Source organism: Pieris napi, chromosome 14 (genome assembly GCF_905475465.1).
Source record: "Pieris napi chromosome 14, ilPieNapi1.2, whole genome shotgun sequence".
Taxonomy (NCBI): domain Eukaryota; kingdom Metazoa; phylum Arthropoda; class Insecta; order Lepidoptera; family Pieridae; genus Pieris; species Pieris napi.
The window spans coordinates 1323391-1341914 of NC_062247.1; the positions used below are offsets into that span (position 1 = coordinate 1323391).

Here is an 18524-nt window from a genome sequence, read left to right on the forward strand (position 1 = left end):
AAATTCCAATAAAATAACTTATGACTTGTTTTGAGTTTTATTTATGAATTTTACAAGTCTGTGCAATCTATTACTGCTAATATTAGTGTTTGTTACGAAATTTGCATCTTTTTTATATTTCGGATATGTCGCTGTATTATACAGGGTGGCCAAAAAGTCGTGGATCAAACGCAAATAGAGGATAGATGAGGTCATCAGCGGCAATACTAATTCTTATTAAAATTCGAAAATATCTACATCCAGTATCTTTCTCATAATATCCTCATTTTTATTTGTTATTGTTTTACCTTCGCCATAGCATAGATTATGTACTTAATATCAGAACTAGAACTGATGTCTACAGTTGGCAAAGGCCTAAACTGTTTAATTATGAGTTTCATCATCGGACGTAAAGGCAGAATACGAAATTCCACCCGTGTCACCTCGATGTCCGTTGTTCCACGAATGAGAGTTGTTTAAGGCAGTTTTTGCCACGCACCACCTCTATGTGGAACCAGCTACCCACTGAAGTATTTCCGAACCAATTCGACTTAGGGTCCTTCAAGAAAAGAGCGTACGAATTCTTAAAAGGCCGGCAACGCACTCGCGAACCCTCTGCCATTGACAATGTCCATGGGCGGGCGGTATCACTTAACATCAGATGAGCGTCCTGTCCGTTAAAAATAATACTCGAAGAATTTTATTATCTTGTCTGTAAATACTATTAATCTGTCATGAAAGACTGTTTACACAGTATTAACGCAATAACGAAACGAAGAGCGCATTTTTCTGGGAGAAATTATGATTACGTTGCGGACAATTATCACCGCTGCCAGAAACAACATTTTTGCAGCAGCTCCCGCAGCTTAAACAGGTAATAAATTAAACAAAGATTAAGGAGAAAAATAAAGAAAAAATTAATCTACATCAGTATGCATTACGGCTACTACACAGTAACTAAGTATTATTCTATTATACGATTGTCTTTCGATTAGGCTTACTGCAGTGTATGAAAATCTTTGAAACAGTTATTTCTCTGATTTAGACACAACGGTACATTCCATTTGGTACATAACCATTGGTACCCATACAATTGGGCATCTTGCGCCGTAATCTGGCCAATACAGACAAATGCTCGAATCCATCTACGCGCAAATCTTTTGGCAGGAGTGGATGTTGCGGACCTTTCTGTTTTTGAAGTTAAACTTCATTTGGCGCGTTAGGAAAAATTATGAGGGTAAACTTTTTCTATTGTGTCGTTTTTTCTACAAACGTAGAATAAGCGAAAGATAAAATTTTAGAAAGAAGTAACTTCTAACGCGTGTACATAAGTACACACACGTTTTTTATTTTATTTGAAGCTCGCGTTCTAGACAGTGGCGTAACTATACTATCTGGGGCCCGTGGCAATTCTTTTGATGGGGCCCTATCAGTAAAAATCGTTTAATCCCTGCTCAGATTAATTTTAATAAACTTCGAGATTTTCAGCGTACTCAATTACACGTTGTATATGTCCCACTAATGGCAATAGGCCTCCTCGTTTAGGCGAGAGGGAATGGTCTGTAGTCCCCACGCTAGCCCGATGCGTATTGGAGACTTCACATTCATCCATAGAACATAATATCTTTTGGGCAGGAGCCCTCTTGGTTCGGGGGCCCGTGGCATTTTGTCAGCCCTGCCACCCTATTGTTACGTCACTGGTTCTAGAGGAAGTACTACAACGGCCACTTTTCTCGACTCTTCGTCGGAGAGCCACCAATTTGTGTGTTTTTATAAAAATGACTTAAATGTATAGATAGTTTTACTAATTCTTTTAGTTGTATAAGCTGTAAAAAAAATTGCACAGTATTTATATTATATGTAATCGTTTGAAACTCGAATAAAGCGAAGTTTTCCATCTTCCAGTAATGCCACACCGGAGTCATTTGTTCCACCACAGTAGTGCGATGAGGAAAATACAGAGACTAGGCGACCATTGAATTGTACCTGTGAATATTGGTATATATTAATATCTAGATGTTGTTTTATTTGTATCTCAAATGTTACATTAAATACATGAGTTGAGACAGCCCCCGTAAGACGATTCTATGAACTTATTCTTTGCATGCGTGGTTGTGTGTGTATGTGCGCATGTGTGTATCTGTGTGTGAGTGAGTGTATACTTGTTGTTAAGTAGACTGTAGATGTAGTAGATGTAAATCCCACCAGTATCACCTCGACGTCCGTCGTTCCACAACTGAGTATGCTGCCCACTGAAGTATTTCCGAACTAATTCAACTTAGGGTGCTTGAAGAAAAGAGCGTTTCAATTCTTAAAAGGCCGGTAACGCACTCGCGATCCTCTGGCATTGAGTGTCCATGGGCGGCCATATCACTTAACATCAGATGAGCCTCCCGCCCGTTTGCCCCCTATTCTATAAAAAATGACAAGTAGAACTAACTAAGATACCATAAATCCGTTCTGTTGTAGTTCATGAGCTCGCACCACATGGGACAGCTGGTTCGCGAGAAGAAAACGCTCAAGCGCGCTCTGCTCGAACACGTGACCCGTGCCACGTTTATTGTTCACTGCGAAGCCTTCGTTCGCTGCCAGTTCTAGGGCTAGGGATGCTGTTATCTTATTATTTCTGAAAATAAATTATTCTAGCCAGCGCTGGATTTGAAATCATTTTCAAATCTACTAAAAAACTCGTAACGAAGTGTTTTTGAAGTTATACTTCTTTAGGCGCGTTATGAAAAATTTATGATAGTGAAATTTTACGATGCGCGCGCACCGTGACATAAAATTAACAGAATGAAGTTGCCCACGGAAGATGGCATTGGACATAATTTAAAAACAACATTCGAATAATAATAGAATTTATGTTACACTTAATGTAAGAGAATAATTATAAATATTTATTTATTTAATTTTTCAAATGTAAACTGAACTTTATTGACTATAATGACTCCTATTCCAGTCTTTGATTATTTAATTGTAATTAATTGTTTGCATGCAATCAAAAACTATTTTTAAATAATACCAAAGAAGTATAACTTCTTACGCGCGTACATAAGTACATGCACCCTTTTTTATATACATAGCTAGCAGGGGTTCTCTTCTTGATTCACTTCTCTTGATATTTACCGATATTGAGATCATTTTATAAAATCGATACGGGTGCGCACTCCTAAACTCTGCAGTCAACTGACAAAATGGCGGGGACGGCACGCTACAATTACAAACACAAACAACTGCGACGATATAGGTCGGCTGCCACCGACGCGTCATTCGTGCCGATCGTGCCGCTCGTGTAAATGAGCCCTAAGGTTTCTAAAACGACTCGGCGAATGGAGTTGCTGAAATGTCCGACGAGTAATTTTCAATCAGTTTTATTGTAAATCCTTTTTAATATAAATATATATGTTTAATTAAACTTCAGCAAAAGCACAGGTCTGACCATTTGACATTACTCTACTCTCATCGTTTTTACTTTAAAATATTAATTGTTACGCCATGTAGGTATTTTCAATATTATAGGCTTACTAGCTGACCCGGCAAACGTTGTTTTGCCATGTATATTATTTCTAGGAAACATTTTTTTAGTTCAATGAAAATAATGATATACTATAATAAAAAATAGGGGTTGATCGTAGAGGGGTGAAAATTAGGGGTTGTATGTTTTTTTGTATGCTGTATCATAAAATAATAAAAACAAAAAAAATTGTCTAAAAAAATAAAAAATAAATTTTTGGGGTGGACATCCTTAACACTAAGGGGTTCGAATGAAAGATAGTAGCCGATTCTCAGACTTACTGAATATGCATAAAAAATGTAGTCGTAGTAGTAGTCTTATTGCACAATTTTAAATAATCTAAAGTACTCTGTCTCTTTTCATCACAGCGTTTACACAATTTGACAGAAAGAGATGAAATATATAAAAAACAGGGCATTCAAAAGCACTAGTATTGTTTAAGTTACCTAATAGGATCATTCCATAGTAGTTCCCAAGCTATCGAGCTCTGCTCTGCTGGGCGCGGCAAGGGTACAGGAACTTTATCAATGGCTGATATAAGAGGGCACACCCATGGTGGTGGGATACCACCATGACAGCAAAATACCTGGCAAATGTAAGAATAGTTTTACAATGTAGATCCACGATTGTATCCGTTTTAGTTTAGTTTTTGATCCTTGACTCTAGATTCCTATTACGGGCAATAATTTCAATTTAGAAGAGAATTATCAATTACAAATAAATAACGTGGGCTCTTTAGCAAGTAAAACAATAGACAGTCAGACTGCACGTGATGAACCGTCTCCAAAGACGCAAAAGTCGGCTGGAAATATTTATCGAAGAATATTAAAAAGGGATAAACAATATCGACTTTTACGTAGCGTTATTTGAGCGTTTGAAGGACAGAATCGCGGAAAAACGGCGCCATTTCAAGACATTGCACCGTGTCTCTAATCAATGAAAATGATGGCAAATTTCCTTGAATTGGGCTTCGAATTACTTCCGTATCCACCGTATTCTTCAGTTTTAGCCCCCAGCGACTTTATTCTATTCTCAGACCTCAAGAGTAAGCTTGCTGGACAAAAATTTATCCGCGATACTGAAGCCTATATTGAAGTGTAAAGACATCAGACTAAAAAAATGGTATCAAAAAGTTATGACCGCTATAATCGTTGTATCGAATGCTTTATTGAATAATTTAAACAAATTCTATCTGAAAAAAGATTGATGAAACAGCTTAGATTGGCCTACAAACATTTCAACCCAACTGTTATAGTTCGTCGTGTATATAATCAAAATTAAAAGAAAGTTTATAAAACTGTAATATAAATAAGCTTTTCTAAATAAATAAGATCTTAGCAGGTAAGATACAGACTATGTATCTACACTAATACACGACTGTATATTATCCGAGCCAATAGAGACTAGAGAGCTGTTCGATAATAAACAAAAATGAAAACCTTTCCGTCGATAACAGCCGCTAGAGGTAACACGTCGAACACTTGATTGATGGCACTCCATATCCGCCCTCCGTCGACCTCACCGTACTTCGTAAGGCACTCTCTGAGGAGTACATTATGTATTGATTTAGTTATACTTTCGTAACTGTTGACTGGCTTAAAGGTGTACCATGACTGTCAAAGCAATACTTATACAAATACAGTCAAAATCTGTTATAACGACATCGACGGGACTACTCATATTTGGTCGTAAAAACCGATAGTCGTAACAGCCGATGACGTTGTTAAGTACCTAATACAATAGAATTCAGCCGGGACCTTTGATTTTGGTCAATATAACCGCTATGTTCTGAACGATGTTGTCGTAAACGGTTTTGACTGTATTTGAATTCTTCAAATATTTGAAACAATCTAACTAGTTGTAAAGGTCTCTAGGCTGCAGAAGAGTTTTGTTTGACTGATGACATACTTACGGTAAATAAATAAATCGTTTATTTGCAAGAAGTGGTACAATCATATTGAATAAATATAAAAAACGCACAATCAGCCATATTAATATCGCTAGCTACATAATATAAATATCGCTACATATTGTGATGATGTAGTGATAAAATAATATAAGAATTGACTATAATTATATGACTCATAATGTAACCTCTATGTAAAATTCCTCTTAAGACAAATTAAGACAGCATATGCTAACTTTTGATTGTACCACCAAAACACTTGTACCTACCATATTCTTGCAAATAAATTATGTTTATAATTTGAATATAAATATCGCACTTGGTACATTTTTCAATTTTGTTGTATAGGTACTTCCCTGTCACAACATATTATGCTGGGTTTTCGGCTCTTGCTAAGCTTACGTACTTTACGAAAAATTCAGCGTTAAGACAAAATCTAGAACGAAAATAGTCACATACGTATGAAAACTGAACATCTTCTGTATATCCCGTGCTTCGTGGTTTCCTCGTATGAGATAAACACCGGTGGGGCGCTGCAACTTAGCTGCGAAGAGATACGCCAGCAACTCCGTACCATATGCCCCTCTGTCAACGAAGTCCCCCAGGAAGAGCAATCGGGCTGGGACCATGGAAGGTCCAAGGGGCCAGAGAGCGGATTCCATTGCTAGCAGTGCTGGTAGGTTGCCATGCAAGTCTCCTATGACAAGTAAAGTAATAATCTTATATGAACTTATTTTGAACTGCTTTAGTAAGGGCTAGGTTTATCTGTAAAAAAGGTTTAAATTGTATATCTAAACTAATATTATAAAGAGCAAAAATTTTTATTTTGTATGAATGTTTGTAATGTTTTCACACAAAAACTACTGCACCGATTTCTAATAAAATGCAATAAGGGGCCGTTCAAGTATTACATAAGCAGATTTACTGCAATTTATCCCCCCCCCCCCCCCCCACCTCCTCTTGTCAGCAAAAGTAAGCAAAGCTCTTAAAAATAACAGTACATAAACGTATTAATTTTTTGTAGTAATCCTCGAAAGTGCATTTCGTTTACAAGCATATACAATGTGAGGGTAATATGTGTAAAAAAATAAATAATTACTGTTGACGTAATCACCAAATAAGAAAATCAAAATTTGTATATGGTGGGGTATTAGTAATAGAAAAGCATTATTGGCCTAGTGGCTTCAGCGTGCGACTCTCATACCTGAGGTAGTAAGTTCGATCCCCGGCTGTGCACTTTGTGCTGTGACTTTCTTTCTATGTGCGCATTTAACATTTGCTGGAACGGCGAAGGAAAACATCGTAGGAAACCGACATGTCTTAGACCCAATAAGTTGACGGCGTGTGTCAAGCACTGGAGGCTGATCACCTACTTGCCTATTAGATTTAAAAATGATCATGAAACATTCAGAAATCTGAGGCCAAGACTTAAAGAGGTTGTAGCGCCACTGATTAATTAATTGGTAGAATATATATAAATATACAAAAATAAATTACATGCTATATTTATATTGCTATATTTACTCACTCTGTTTTACATATATATACATTATACATACCTATAGCATAAACCGGTGAGCTTAATTTTAGTAATCTTGGTTCGAAAGAGCAAATAGACCGAACAGCTTCCGCCAGTTTGAGCAGTATACTGCCGAGAGAGGCTTCTTCATCAGGGTTTAACCAAGACCACGGTGCCTTGTTGATAGTTATTGAACCACCGCCGGATGTCCGGCGCTATACATAAGCCTCATAATTTAATTATATATCCAAACTATATTATTTTAGGTATATTTACACTGAAAATGGCGTCGAGTCTTAAAACTATTTATTAAGTACATTTTTTTTTAATATTGAGTTAAAAGGCAATCCTTTAAAAAAATATTTCAATAAATATTAATGTTCCTAATGTCAGTTTTTATAAAGATTTAAATAACTTAATAGATCGTGGATTACATTTTTAGACGTCAAACTTTATATTTTTATTATTTTTTTATGAGCCACCCACTAAAAGGACACTCATTTGAGTGGGTCGGTTGCCGACCTTTGAGGGTGGAGTATACTCTTTCATTAAATAATCGGTCAACAAACAGTGGTATCTCCCGAGAAGACTCCCACCGGGAGCTGATTCCACAGTTCGCTAGTTTGCAAAAGAAGAGTCTTGTGAAGTGGTCAGTAGAAGACCAGCCATCAAGGTGATGCGGATGAAATCACTAATTATTACGGCTCGTACGTATCATACATAAAAACATATTAATCTACTATATAAGTAAATTATATAAGAGAAATAATGTGAGATGAGAGAAAGAAGATCATCTTCATGGACTCCATTCATCAGACTCGAAACCAAGCGCTTGACCAGATAAGATAACAGGGGCTTATGAATAGGTTTGACCTTACATGAGCAGGTTTATCGAGAGGAAGAGCGAAGTAATGTACAGAGGCAAGTGCCTCAACAGGCATTGCTGATGCTCCAAGGAGGTCCATTGACGCCAATGAGTTTGATATCAAACGTGTTGTGGAACTGCTTACTACGTCTTCTGTGAATAAGAACTTCTAATAAGGAAATCATGACCGCGTTGGTTTGCTTAAAGGTACAAAGAAAATTTATTATTATTGTATAGTCTTTCTAGATCTTTCTAGATTGTCCAACCTTAGCCTTTCTAAAATTCCTATGCCCCCCTAAGCAATACATAAGATTTAATTTTTAATAAAAACGATTTAGCCTAACTTGACTTAAGATTAGTACCTAATTTAAAGCTAACCTTTACTAAGTCAAAGTCAATTCATTTATTTCAATTAGACCATCTAAAATGGCACTTTTGAACGTCAAAAAAAAATATAAAGAAGATTCTAGTTGCCCCTTCCAAAAGGTAGTTTCGTGTGGAGAAGAATGGGCAAGAAACTCCACACTTACTCTTTTAAAATAGGTTTACAATATTTTGTTACATTTGTTAAATAATTATATGTGAAGACAATGTACTCTTAGAATAAACTACTATACTACTAAAAAAGGATATTTAGCATAAGTGTCCAATAACACTACTTACCGTTTACTTAAGAAACTTAAATGATAGGTTTTAGGAAGAAATTACTAGGAAATTGTCATTCGTTAACAGAAACAACAAAAATATAAAATGAAGAACTGAAATTGAGATTTCAAAATTTTAATAAATTTCGAATTTCCTTAACAATCAAATTTCACGAAGAAATATTATTTTAACCAAGTTTTAGGATTTATGATACTTCCGTTATGTATTCTTGTGATTAAAAATGAATTTTGCTAGTTGCTATCTAGTAGCTATAGTCGTATTTTTAATTAGACGAAGTCAACTGACGTTTACGGTGTTGTCAGTTTTTAATGAAATAAAAATAGTGTTGTGACAAAGTGAATGATTGAAAAAAACTCCTGAATTAATGATCGGTGATGGCACTAGTCACCACGCCGCGCTTTGTAATAAGCCGTCAAAAAACTGATTGTAGTTACATACTACTAGTACCTAACTTATATCAGAGCACTTTTATACAATTTTAAAATAGAAATAATATTATTTTATAGTTTGAAATGATTAACTATTCACACTCATTGTTCATTCATCTGATTGAACAAGAACTGAACGTATCACTATTACTTTAAATATGGCAACATTATTTTACAAAGTGACATTAGCTACTGTCAGTTGGCTTCGTCTAATTAAAAATACGACTAAAGATAGTTGAAAAAATATAACAAAATTGTGTTAAATTTACTGGCCCATTACTAACTACAAAGAAAGCGCTAGTAACAATATTTACTTTTTCAGTTTACCATCAAAACTCGTTAAAGCCAGCATTTCAGGATCTTGCTTCTTTTGCAGTTTAACAACACAAGAAGCGAGGGTATAGTCACCCCGATGCTGTGATGCTGCGCAGCTCACTTTACCATGGGATCCTGACGATTGTACTTCTGGCATATTTGGTGCTAAAAATGTTTACCTGCTTAATTATTTATTAGTAGAAGAATGAAATCCTGTCGGTTCTGTGCTTCTGATACTGGCCGTGTCGAGATATTGAATAGCACACACTTGGGTACTGGGTACTGGGTGACAAATCATGATGATTAATTAATTTATATGTAAAAAGGGTTAAAGAGCATGCGCCACCACATTATTGCATGCCGAGTGATGGAAGTGGAGCAATTTGTATTATAAGTAATTTGGAGGAAGGAAGTTGAGCTCTTTCTCCGACCTAAAGGGAGGATCCTCGAACAGTCTAATGAATCCGGCCCGAAGGACCAATAGATCAGATCAAGAAGTTGATAATATTTACGTCCCGGTCGTAGGTTAGCATTTACGGAATTGCAGACGAATGCGGCGTTGCCCATTTTGACTGTCGTCTAGTATGAATGAATTTGCAATGGTGTATTTCAATTTCTTTGTATGGGAAAATAGTTTAGATTGGATTTTAGTTACAATTAGTTCTTGTTGCAATTTTCATATTACACCTATAGCATTATAAAAGTAATGCCATAACTTTTTTTAAATATCCTTAACAACTCTGTTTGCGCGTTTCACGGAATGATGTTATCATAGTGATGTGCAGGCACTGATTGGCGCTGTATGAAAAAGAGTTTCTGCGTGTCCAAGGTGTTAAAGAAAATTGTTCGCGGTTTTTTACAAATAGATAACTCTTTAAAGGAGAAGATTGTAGGTGTAGCTACTTCCTTCCTTCTCAATTTTCCTTGGCTATAAAGTTGAAAAGTTTACCTTGGTAGTTTATCAACTTAGAAGTGGTCGCTGCTTTCATTTCTTGGTCACGTTCGCTGCAAGTTTTAATTTATCAAATTTTAAAATACTTTAATTTGATTAAGAACAGTGAACTATTTGGTTTCAGCGTGTGACTCTCATCCCTGAGGGCCATTCTCTGTGCCAATTTTGTATGTGCGCATTTAACACTCGCTGGTACGGTGAAGAAAATCATAGTGAGGAAACCGGCTTGCCTTAGACCCAAAAAGTCACCGGCATGTGTTAGGCACAGGTTGATCTACTTGATTATTATTAGACCAAAATAAATAATCACGAAACATACAGAAATCTGAGGCGCAGAACGCTTGTAAGCGCCACTGTTTATTTTTTATATTTGATATATTGTAAAATAATGAAACGAAGAAATTTATACATTTTAATCCGTTCAAAACTTACTGAAGATCCAACAAATAACCGGCGATGCTCTTCGGTGAGCGTAACAAGGAGCTGGTGCCGCGAAAAAACATCTCTCCAACAGCACGAAGGAAGTCTGCCATCAGTAGCTGACAGTTCGGCTGGAGGCCTAATTGTCTAAAATCATATGTCCGAACGTATACATGACTGTTTAACGAACATGGAATCTTTGGGAATGTTTAACTTTAGGTATTTAGGTATAAAGAAGTTTATTCTCATTAAAAACATACCTCACATGAGAAAAAAATAATAAAAACATAAAAAGTAAAATATCACGCCACCATCGTACGCTGTTATTGCATTAGACTCCAAAAACTTCGCAGGCGTATTCGAAACGCGTACACTGCTACTATTTCCCGATTCTCAGGACGCTGTTGTATATTTTAGAAGAAGAAGAAGAGAAGAAGTTTTTGTATGTAACGAATAAACTCGTCAAATCGGATATCAAAAACTCTTTCACCAACAGAATAATTCATTCCTTCCATATTTCCAAAATGTTTAAAAAAAATTGTCCAGCCGTAGTCGGGCCAGGCTTATAGACTTTCAAATCTGGTACACGATGGATGAAAGATCTGGTCCCTTTTAATACCTAAGGCAGACATCAGCCTCCCTAGCGACACTGAGAGGATCAACAGGTAACTCTCTTGTTGCGCGTGCGGCTCCAACCAACTCCTTAAACTCTTGGTACTCCAGTTTTTGATCTCGATTTGCATCGAAATACCTTGAAAACAGATATTTTAAAGGTTAGTTGCATTACGAAAAAGGTCGTTTAAAAAATCACATTTACTTTCTTTTTAACGGGCCTGATGATAAGTGATACCCATGGACACTCTCAATGCCATATGGTTCGTGAGTGCGTTATCGGCCTTTTAAGAATTGGTACACACTTTTCTTGAAACGCGTTTAAATGTATACAACGAGAGTAAGCGTCGACTCTCGATGCTTACATGTCGATTGGACAACTTAAGGTGTAATATAATAAAAAAACATAATATTCTTAACCTACATATTAATAATAAAAAAATATATAAATAGAAAATTAACAACATTTATACGTTTGGTCCCTGTGGCAGTGTAACAATGCTGGCAGCATTTTCTCGCTGTATTGCGATACTTGTTCCTTGAGTAAGAAAAGCACCAGCTCTGGGGTCACCGGTACTATCTACCAGGCGCGAACTATATAATTATTTTTTTTTAAGTTTGGTTCCTGTGACAGTGTACCTTTAATGCTTTCTTTTTATCGCTTATTCGTTGGAAAAGCACCAACTCTGGGGTCCAAACTTTTAAATTGGTTTAAGTTTTCTAATTATCCTTTAATTAATTATTATTACTATGCAGGTTTAGAATGTTATAAATACTGTATAATTATATTATAAAGAAAACACAGTGTTTCTTACTTTATCTGCTCTATCAAAAAGTTTTATCATAATCGGGATTTAACAATAATACAGCCTCAAACCGGATTTTTTTCTGAGATTCAAGATTGAATACTAGTTACAATGTTAACATGAGTTATGTTTAATAGAACAACCTGAAAATATATCTACATCGCAGTTCAGCTGGTACGCCCAGGTGTTGCGTCATAGGCTCCAATGCCGCGCACCACAACATCACGTCAAGGAACGACAGGCCACCTCGGCATGAGATATCAGCAGCTCTAGAAATAACCATTTAAATAGTATAGAACCATAAAAATGTAATAACTATCGATTGGGCTCTATCTAATGTGTCTAGGCTTAATATAAATTGTATTGAATACAAAAGAAAAAAATATAGGTACCCTAAAAATCCCCCTAAACTATTGTACAACCTAAATAACCCCTGGGACATCTTGATTCGTCCTACATTCCCCCAACCTTGGGGGGAACCCCCTAACTTGGTATCACTGCCATGTGCTCGCTATGTACTACGTGTACGGGCTACGGGAGGCAGGAAAACAATATCCCTTAATCCGTGAAACTTTCTAGAACTTAAAAATTATTGTGAATCATTATATATTTATATTATTATATATATACATATATGTATTTGTTTTAGCCGTTTTGTTTTTTTATTTATGAATAAGTTATTTAATTTTGATTGTAGTTTTACATTTCTTGCATTATTTCATAAATATTTGTCTTTAATTTTGTTTTTCCTTATAGTGGTTGTACACTTATGCTCTTAATGATCTTAATAATTTAAATTGACTGCCAGTTCTTAAATCAAGGGCTTAGAACGAACGAGAAGAACTGGTCATCCTCTCCGTCACTTTAAATCTTTGTAATCATTACATCATGGTCTCCTTTAATTGTAATGATTAAATAATTAACAAATGAAAGAGCTTTAATAGTGTCTGTGGTTACCTAAATAAATTGGCACATTGTGTTTTCTGCCATCCAAGATCGGACATGAACTGCGTGAATATATTGGGACTCATGTAGAGAGCAGGATACACCAGGAGAATGAATTCGTTGTACAGACGAATTTGATCTAAAAATACAAATATTTATGATACGAACAATGTGATAAAACATTGTATGGCAATGAAGGTTTATTATAATTCAGCAAAAACATTCTGGTTGGCGCGACGTGAGCAGTTGTAATGTACTAATAATTAATATAGCATATGTCACACGCCAACGGTCGCGTACCGTCGCCGTCGCGCCCGACGGTAGTACAAGAAAAGTACGGCGGGGCGCGAACGGGGCGTGAGCGCGTCGCCACACGTTGTGTAAAGGCCGATTTACATTATCTTAGTGTTTATTTATTTATTTATTTACACTTCGTTGCAAAAAACAAAGAATGAAACACAATACAAAAAAATTATAATGGATGCAACGGGCGGCCTTATCGCTAATAAGCGATCTCTTCCAGGCAACCCTAGTTAAAGAGAAAAACTAAAAAAAAAAGAAACATGATGCGTGCGAGAAGTGCAGAAACAAATGTTATATAAAAAAATATATATATAATATACATAGTACCTTAATCTAAAGTAATACAAAAAAATATTAACAACAGACTAAAAACTTAAAAGCTAATCTTACAAATACATGGACAGCAAATAGTGAGTAAAAGGAAACATAAAATTTATACAAGTCACGATTGATCAGGATAGGATAATGTTAAGAAATGATTATACAGAAGAGTTTTAAAAGATGAAAGAGAGGTAGCCAATCGTACGGAGTCGGGCAGCGTATTCCACAACTTAATGGCGGAGATCGTGAATGAATTTCCTAAGAAGGATGAAGTGTGAGATGGAATTTCCGTGTTTAGGAGAGTGCTTTAGGATAGTACTTTAGTTGAAACATGTAAACGCTACTTGCTTTAGTAAACGCTACGCTAAAGAACTTGCCTTTCAAGTTGTACTAAAGCACTCTCCTAAACACTAAGATAATGTAAATCGGCCTTTATATGGGTATTCGTTGTAGTAGACAAACAGATAGCGGTACGTGACGCGTCGCGCCTGGCGTGACGGCAGCTTTGTATTCAACTACAAAAATGGACATGGAGAGAATTGAAAAACTAATCGAAAGTGTTCGAGCAAGTTTTTGTATGATTTGAGCCATTTCCAATACAAAATTGCGAGCTCGAAATCAGCGATTTGGGAATTAATAGTAAGAAATCTCAAAGAGATTGTTTCAAAATGCTCGAGAAATCACGCCGAGTGCGGCGGGTCGGCTGGCGCGACGCTCAAGTATCATCACGTCCGTAGTGTGACATTCACGCCCCGTCGCCGTCCCGCCCCGTCCGCTGTCTGACCAAACCTTCAGAGATCTTCCTACTAGTGAGAAAAGTTCACAGATAACCCTAAAAAGTTTTAATTCCAGAAAACCGAACCGTCTCTGGGGTAGCATAGCAAAATGTTCCATGTTGGTATGTACTAAAGAGGTAGGCTGAGTAAAATCACATTAAGGAGAAACGAAGTTCGCGGGGGCTAGTTACTACATAAAATACCTTCTTTATTGTAATTAGCAGCTTGCAGTAATTGACAGTGGGGTGACGATAACGCAACAGCGCCCCCAGCGACGTCGACACCAATCAGAACGTTGTCGTCACAAATCTCAACAATCATACCGGGCTCAAAATCCTGCATAAAGTTAAGGAATTTATTGTATGACAGGCTCACCTTATCCTGTAACTGCTATTAATCGTATCTGACTATCCACATTAAGATCCTTGTGCATATTATAGCAAATAAATTAATATATATAATATGTCGCAGCCAACTAGCGTAATCAGCCGTTCAATAAACAGCCTAGCCTTTTAACTAGCGGCCTGAAAGATATTCAGCCGTAGCGTTTGTTACAACATTTAAGAAACTTGCTAATGCTTAGGCCATTCGTACGCAGAAATAAAATTTGGCAGAAATAAAAAAGATGAAACATATCACGTAAAAAATATTTCTTTTATAATTAAATTGCTTGAGTCAAATTCACATTATTATTGTCACTACACTCTTCCATTCCTTTGGAAAACACCATCAAAGTTAAGGTTTGCCGACGCCATATTGACAGTTTGAAGAGTTTCGTTTCGAGCCTGAGAGTGGCAGAAAATATTTGCATAGCTGTTTGATCAACTGACTGAACATCTTTCAGGCACCTAGTTAAACGGCACCGTTTAGTTAAACGGCTATGCTGTTAATTGAACGGCTAATTAAGCTAGTTGGCTGCGACATAAACACATTAGTCTTACAATGATTTGTCTTAGTAAAGGCGATTATTTTTATTTAAAAAAAGATTTGACACAATCTCTAAATATTTGTGTAAGTTTGAAACCTATGTGGAACTAGTTAGTTTTAGAGAGTAACCCTGATGATAATTCCCGCATCATGGATATCCAAAACGACAATTGCTGGATGTACTTTTCAATATAGGGCAACACATACCCACAAACCCACATACCCGGTAGGTTTTCATTGTTTATATTCCAATTATTTAAAAATATTTTTTTTAATCGGCTTGGTATTCAGTATTCATTAATTTTGACCTATTGCATCATTATAAATATATTTTTTATTTAACTGATTACCAAGAATACTGAATAAAAAACTACGCTCAAAGCTAAATGGAAACGGAATACACCTTTCCGTATCCGTTTCTCTATAATACCAGTCTTGATTAAACAATTACATATTATTCCGTATTCAATATACCAATATATCTGCGTCCTTAGGTACATCTCCCAACGCCATTTGAGCGAAAACGGCGACTTCTGGACTCCGAAGGTTCGCGTGCGCTCGTAGGCGATCTAACTCCACCGTGGTGAACCATTGAAGACGATTTCGAACACCCTAAAACCATTTAAAATATTTGACGAAAACGAAACTAAATCAGTAATCCAACCTAATTACCTGTCTCTGTTCAACACTGTAAACGTTTTTGATAGAAAGTAACGGAAGAGTACTTTAGTTCAAAGAGTGTAATTCATTATCTTATCTTAATATATATAAATTACGTGTCACGTTGTTTGTCCGCTATGGACTCCTAAACTACGGAACCGATATCAATCAAATTTGCACACCGTGTGCAGTTTGATCTAACTTAAAAGATAGGATAGCTTACATCTCAATTTATAGCCGCAATATTATTTTATTGCAAATATTTGTTTATTATTTGATACAATTCTAACAGATGGCGCTGTGCTAAAAGTACCAACGTTTCACATAAGCTATCTACCTTTCACATAAGTTCTCCTACAGTTTCCCTTGAATAATTTACTACTATGTAATATAACAAAAACCTTAGCCACAGCAACGCTTGGCCAGTCTGCTAGTATTTCTATAAATAAGGCAGGCTTAGATGTTGTATAAAGCTTAAAGCTCGTACTTAAATAACGCCTGTAAAAAGACTAGACAATGATTGCCTTTTTTTTTCATCAGGCGTTATTTGTGAAATCTGTTGCTAAAACTTTTATTTACTCTTTTACTTAATTTTATATGTATGAACACTGTGATAAATAAAACTTACCACTCTTCGCTTGACCCGTTTTTTAACATCAGGCTTAATAGATACTTTATATACGGCATGGTAAACACAGGTGCTGGGATGATCCGGGAGCCAAATCTTGTATACGCGCAATGGATGACATTGGGCAGACGAATCCATACCGAATAACTAGTACAGACAACGTAACGTAACGTAACATTCACATATTGTGTCCACGAATTTTATTGTTTTAGGATATCTTTGAGATGGGTATCCTATGAAGCGTAATTTATTTTAAACCCCGAAAATATTCCTGTAACACTTAGAAATAATTAATGTAAACAGAGTGTCTTGATTATTTTCCAATAATATTTGTAACAACCGGTACATGTACCTCCATACTCAGTTGGTACAATTGTTATTATAGTTTTGAAGATTTGAGTACAATAAGCTTAATTACCTCAAAATTCAATTTATGTGCGGACATTTTCCAGCAATTCTTCTCGGTCCTACTTGATGGAATCCAGTATTCCCCATTAGATTCTTTAGTCAATAAATATGCCTTTTCCGCAGGACAATAAACTAATAACGACACAACATCACAAATATCAATATAATTCTTGAACATTTTATAAAAATAATTTTAAAAATATAAACAGGGTTTTGACCCTATCATGAAGCTATCAAAATAAAAACAGAATAGTGTGAAGCATCTAGCACAGGCATAGTAGTCTACTATCTATTAAAGATTCGAAATGAAAATTTCATAAAGATTGAAAGAACGTATCGTGTCACCTTTTAATTAAAATTGGACCAGAAAAATATCGTACCTACTTAATCATTTATTGTATCTCACCGGTTTTTAATCTTTACGAATAATCTAATACAAATTCTATACAAGGTGTAATATGTAACGCACACGGGATAGAAAGTGCTTGTTAATTTGCAAATTTATTAGATAATATTACTGTTTAAAGCTAAAGAAGCCTGTACCAATAGCCCGTCAAAGTTTGAAACTGTTATAGGTATAATATAAGAGGTAGTAGGTACTAACAGCTGTGACGTCGAGATCACGCCACCTTTTTCACGGTCTAGCTTTCATCTGATTGGTTAAGATTCTCATCCCAAAACAAGTTGTAACAGCGAGTTAGATTCGAGGGCAAATACGATCATAATCGACAACTCGATGGTTAGCTACCAACCTAACACTTATAATAATATTAAATGCAATTTTGTTTATCAATTAAAATAAATAGACAATACAATTTTTAAAGCAATTAATCTAAAGATACTATGTGAAAGTTTTATTGAAAAATGTTTTAAACTGCGAACAATCGTGAGAAGCAACTTCGAGTAAGTTAATCGAAATTGACAGACTGACATTGTAAGACAGCTCGATTCACTTCACTAGTTTTTCGGGTTGGTTGATTTTGCAGTCAACGTAAAAACAGAGAGTGCCAGTGTTTACTTCTAGTTTATTTAAAAATTCAGTGATAATTTACAAGTGTTATTTTCTAAGTGAATACCAAAACCTCAGAGCCGATTTGTAAGTATTGATTTAATAAACTACTGCTTTAATTATCAATTGAAAACACCAAGAGAAGTGTCGCATTTTCTAACCTATGTTGCATACAACATTATTATTAATTTTATTATCTTCTACAAAAAATAAATGCTTACGATGAGTAATAAGTCGTACACTTTTTTTATATGTTAAATGTTGCTAATATCTAATTAGAAATTCTATATAATCACGTCGTTCTTAATCCACCCACATTTTAATTTTTCACATCACAATCGGTACATTTAAAATTCTAACATTTTTTATTTTTACTCTTTATCTAAAACTTAAAATAGTAGATCGTGTGGATTACCTTACAAAGAGATAACCAATTTAGATAGATAAGCCTATGATAAGGCACATAAATATTGAACTTAATGATTGTAAATATTAATAGGAAAACGTAATATTCATGTAAGTAATAGTAGTGTTATTTCTTTTTAAATTTACTTTATAACTTATT

The 18524-nt window shown here is 35.6% G+C and overlaps 2 protein-coding genes across 4 annotated transcripts in view; one reads left to right on the forward strand and one right to left on the reverse strand.

The window, feature by feature from the left end:
• Window positions 1-1804: 1804 nt before the first annotated feature.
• On the reverse strand, window positions 1805-17540 carry LOC125056302. 3 transcript variants are annotated; one of them, XM_047659332.1, is made up of 18 exons: window positions 17331-17540; window positions 16961-17082; window positions 16543-16689; window positions 15729-15866; window positions 14531-14663; window positions 12940-13066; window positions 12126-12251; window positions 11184-11315; window positions 10577-10711; window positions 10142-10197; window positions 9205-9357; window positions 7797-7936; window positions 6959-7133; window positions 5859-6096; window positions 4933-5035; window positions 3940-4079; window positions 2428-2605; window positions 1806-1965 (listed from the first exon to the last, which is right to left on the reverse strand). In XM_047659332.1, exons 2-18 carry the CDS (start codon window positions 16985-16987, stop codon window positions 1834-1836), a joined length of 2280 nt encoding a protein of 759 aa, XP_047515288.1. In that variant the 5' UTR covers window positions 16988-17082; window positions 17331-17540; the 3' UTR covers window positions 1806-1833. The 3 variants fall into 3 exon arrangements, with proteins under 3 accessions (XP_047515286.1, XP_047515288.1, XP_047515287.1); XM_047659330.1 differs by lacking the exon at window positions 17331-17540 and having other exon boundaries at window positions 1805-1965; window positions 16961-17324; XM_047659331.1 differs by lacking the exon at window positions 17331-17540 and having other exon boundaries at window positions 1846-1965; window positions 2420-2605; window positions 16961-17323.
• A 359-nt stretch (window positions 17541-17899) lies between these two features.
• LOC125056303 (long-chain-fatty-acid--CoA ligase 4) overlaps window positions 17900-18524 on the forward strand; it is a 75320-nt gene continuing 74695 nt past the window's right edge. The window contains exon 1 of the mRNA XM_047659335.1: window positions 17900-18046. The gene's annotated coding sequence lies outside the window, so the exon portion shown is untranslated. The remainder of the gene's footprint in view (window positions 18047-18524) is intronic.

Excerpts from the sequence above, each read along its gene's own strand:
- LOC125056302 (XM_047659330.1), bottom strand. The coding sequence starts at position 17,128 with ATGTTCAAGAATTATATTGATATTTGTGATGTTGTGTCGTTATTAGTT. Across the intron at positions 5,036-5,858 it reads AAGATGTTCAGTTTTCATAC|AGAGTGCCTTACGAAGTACG; the intron begins GTATGTGACTAT and ends TGTACTCCTCAG. Across the intron at positions 4,080-4,932 it reads CGGCTGTTATCGACGGAAAG|GTATTTTGCTGTCATGGTGG; the intron begins GTTTTCATTTTT and ends TACATTTGCCAG.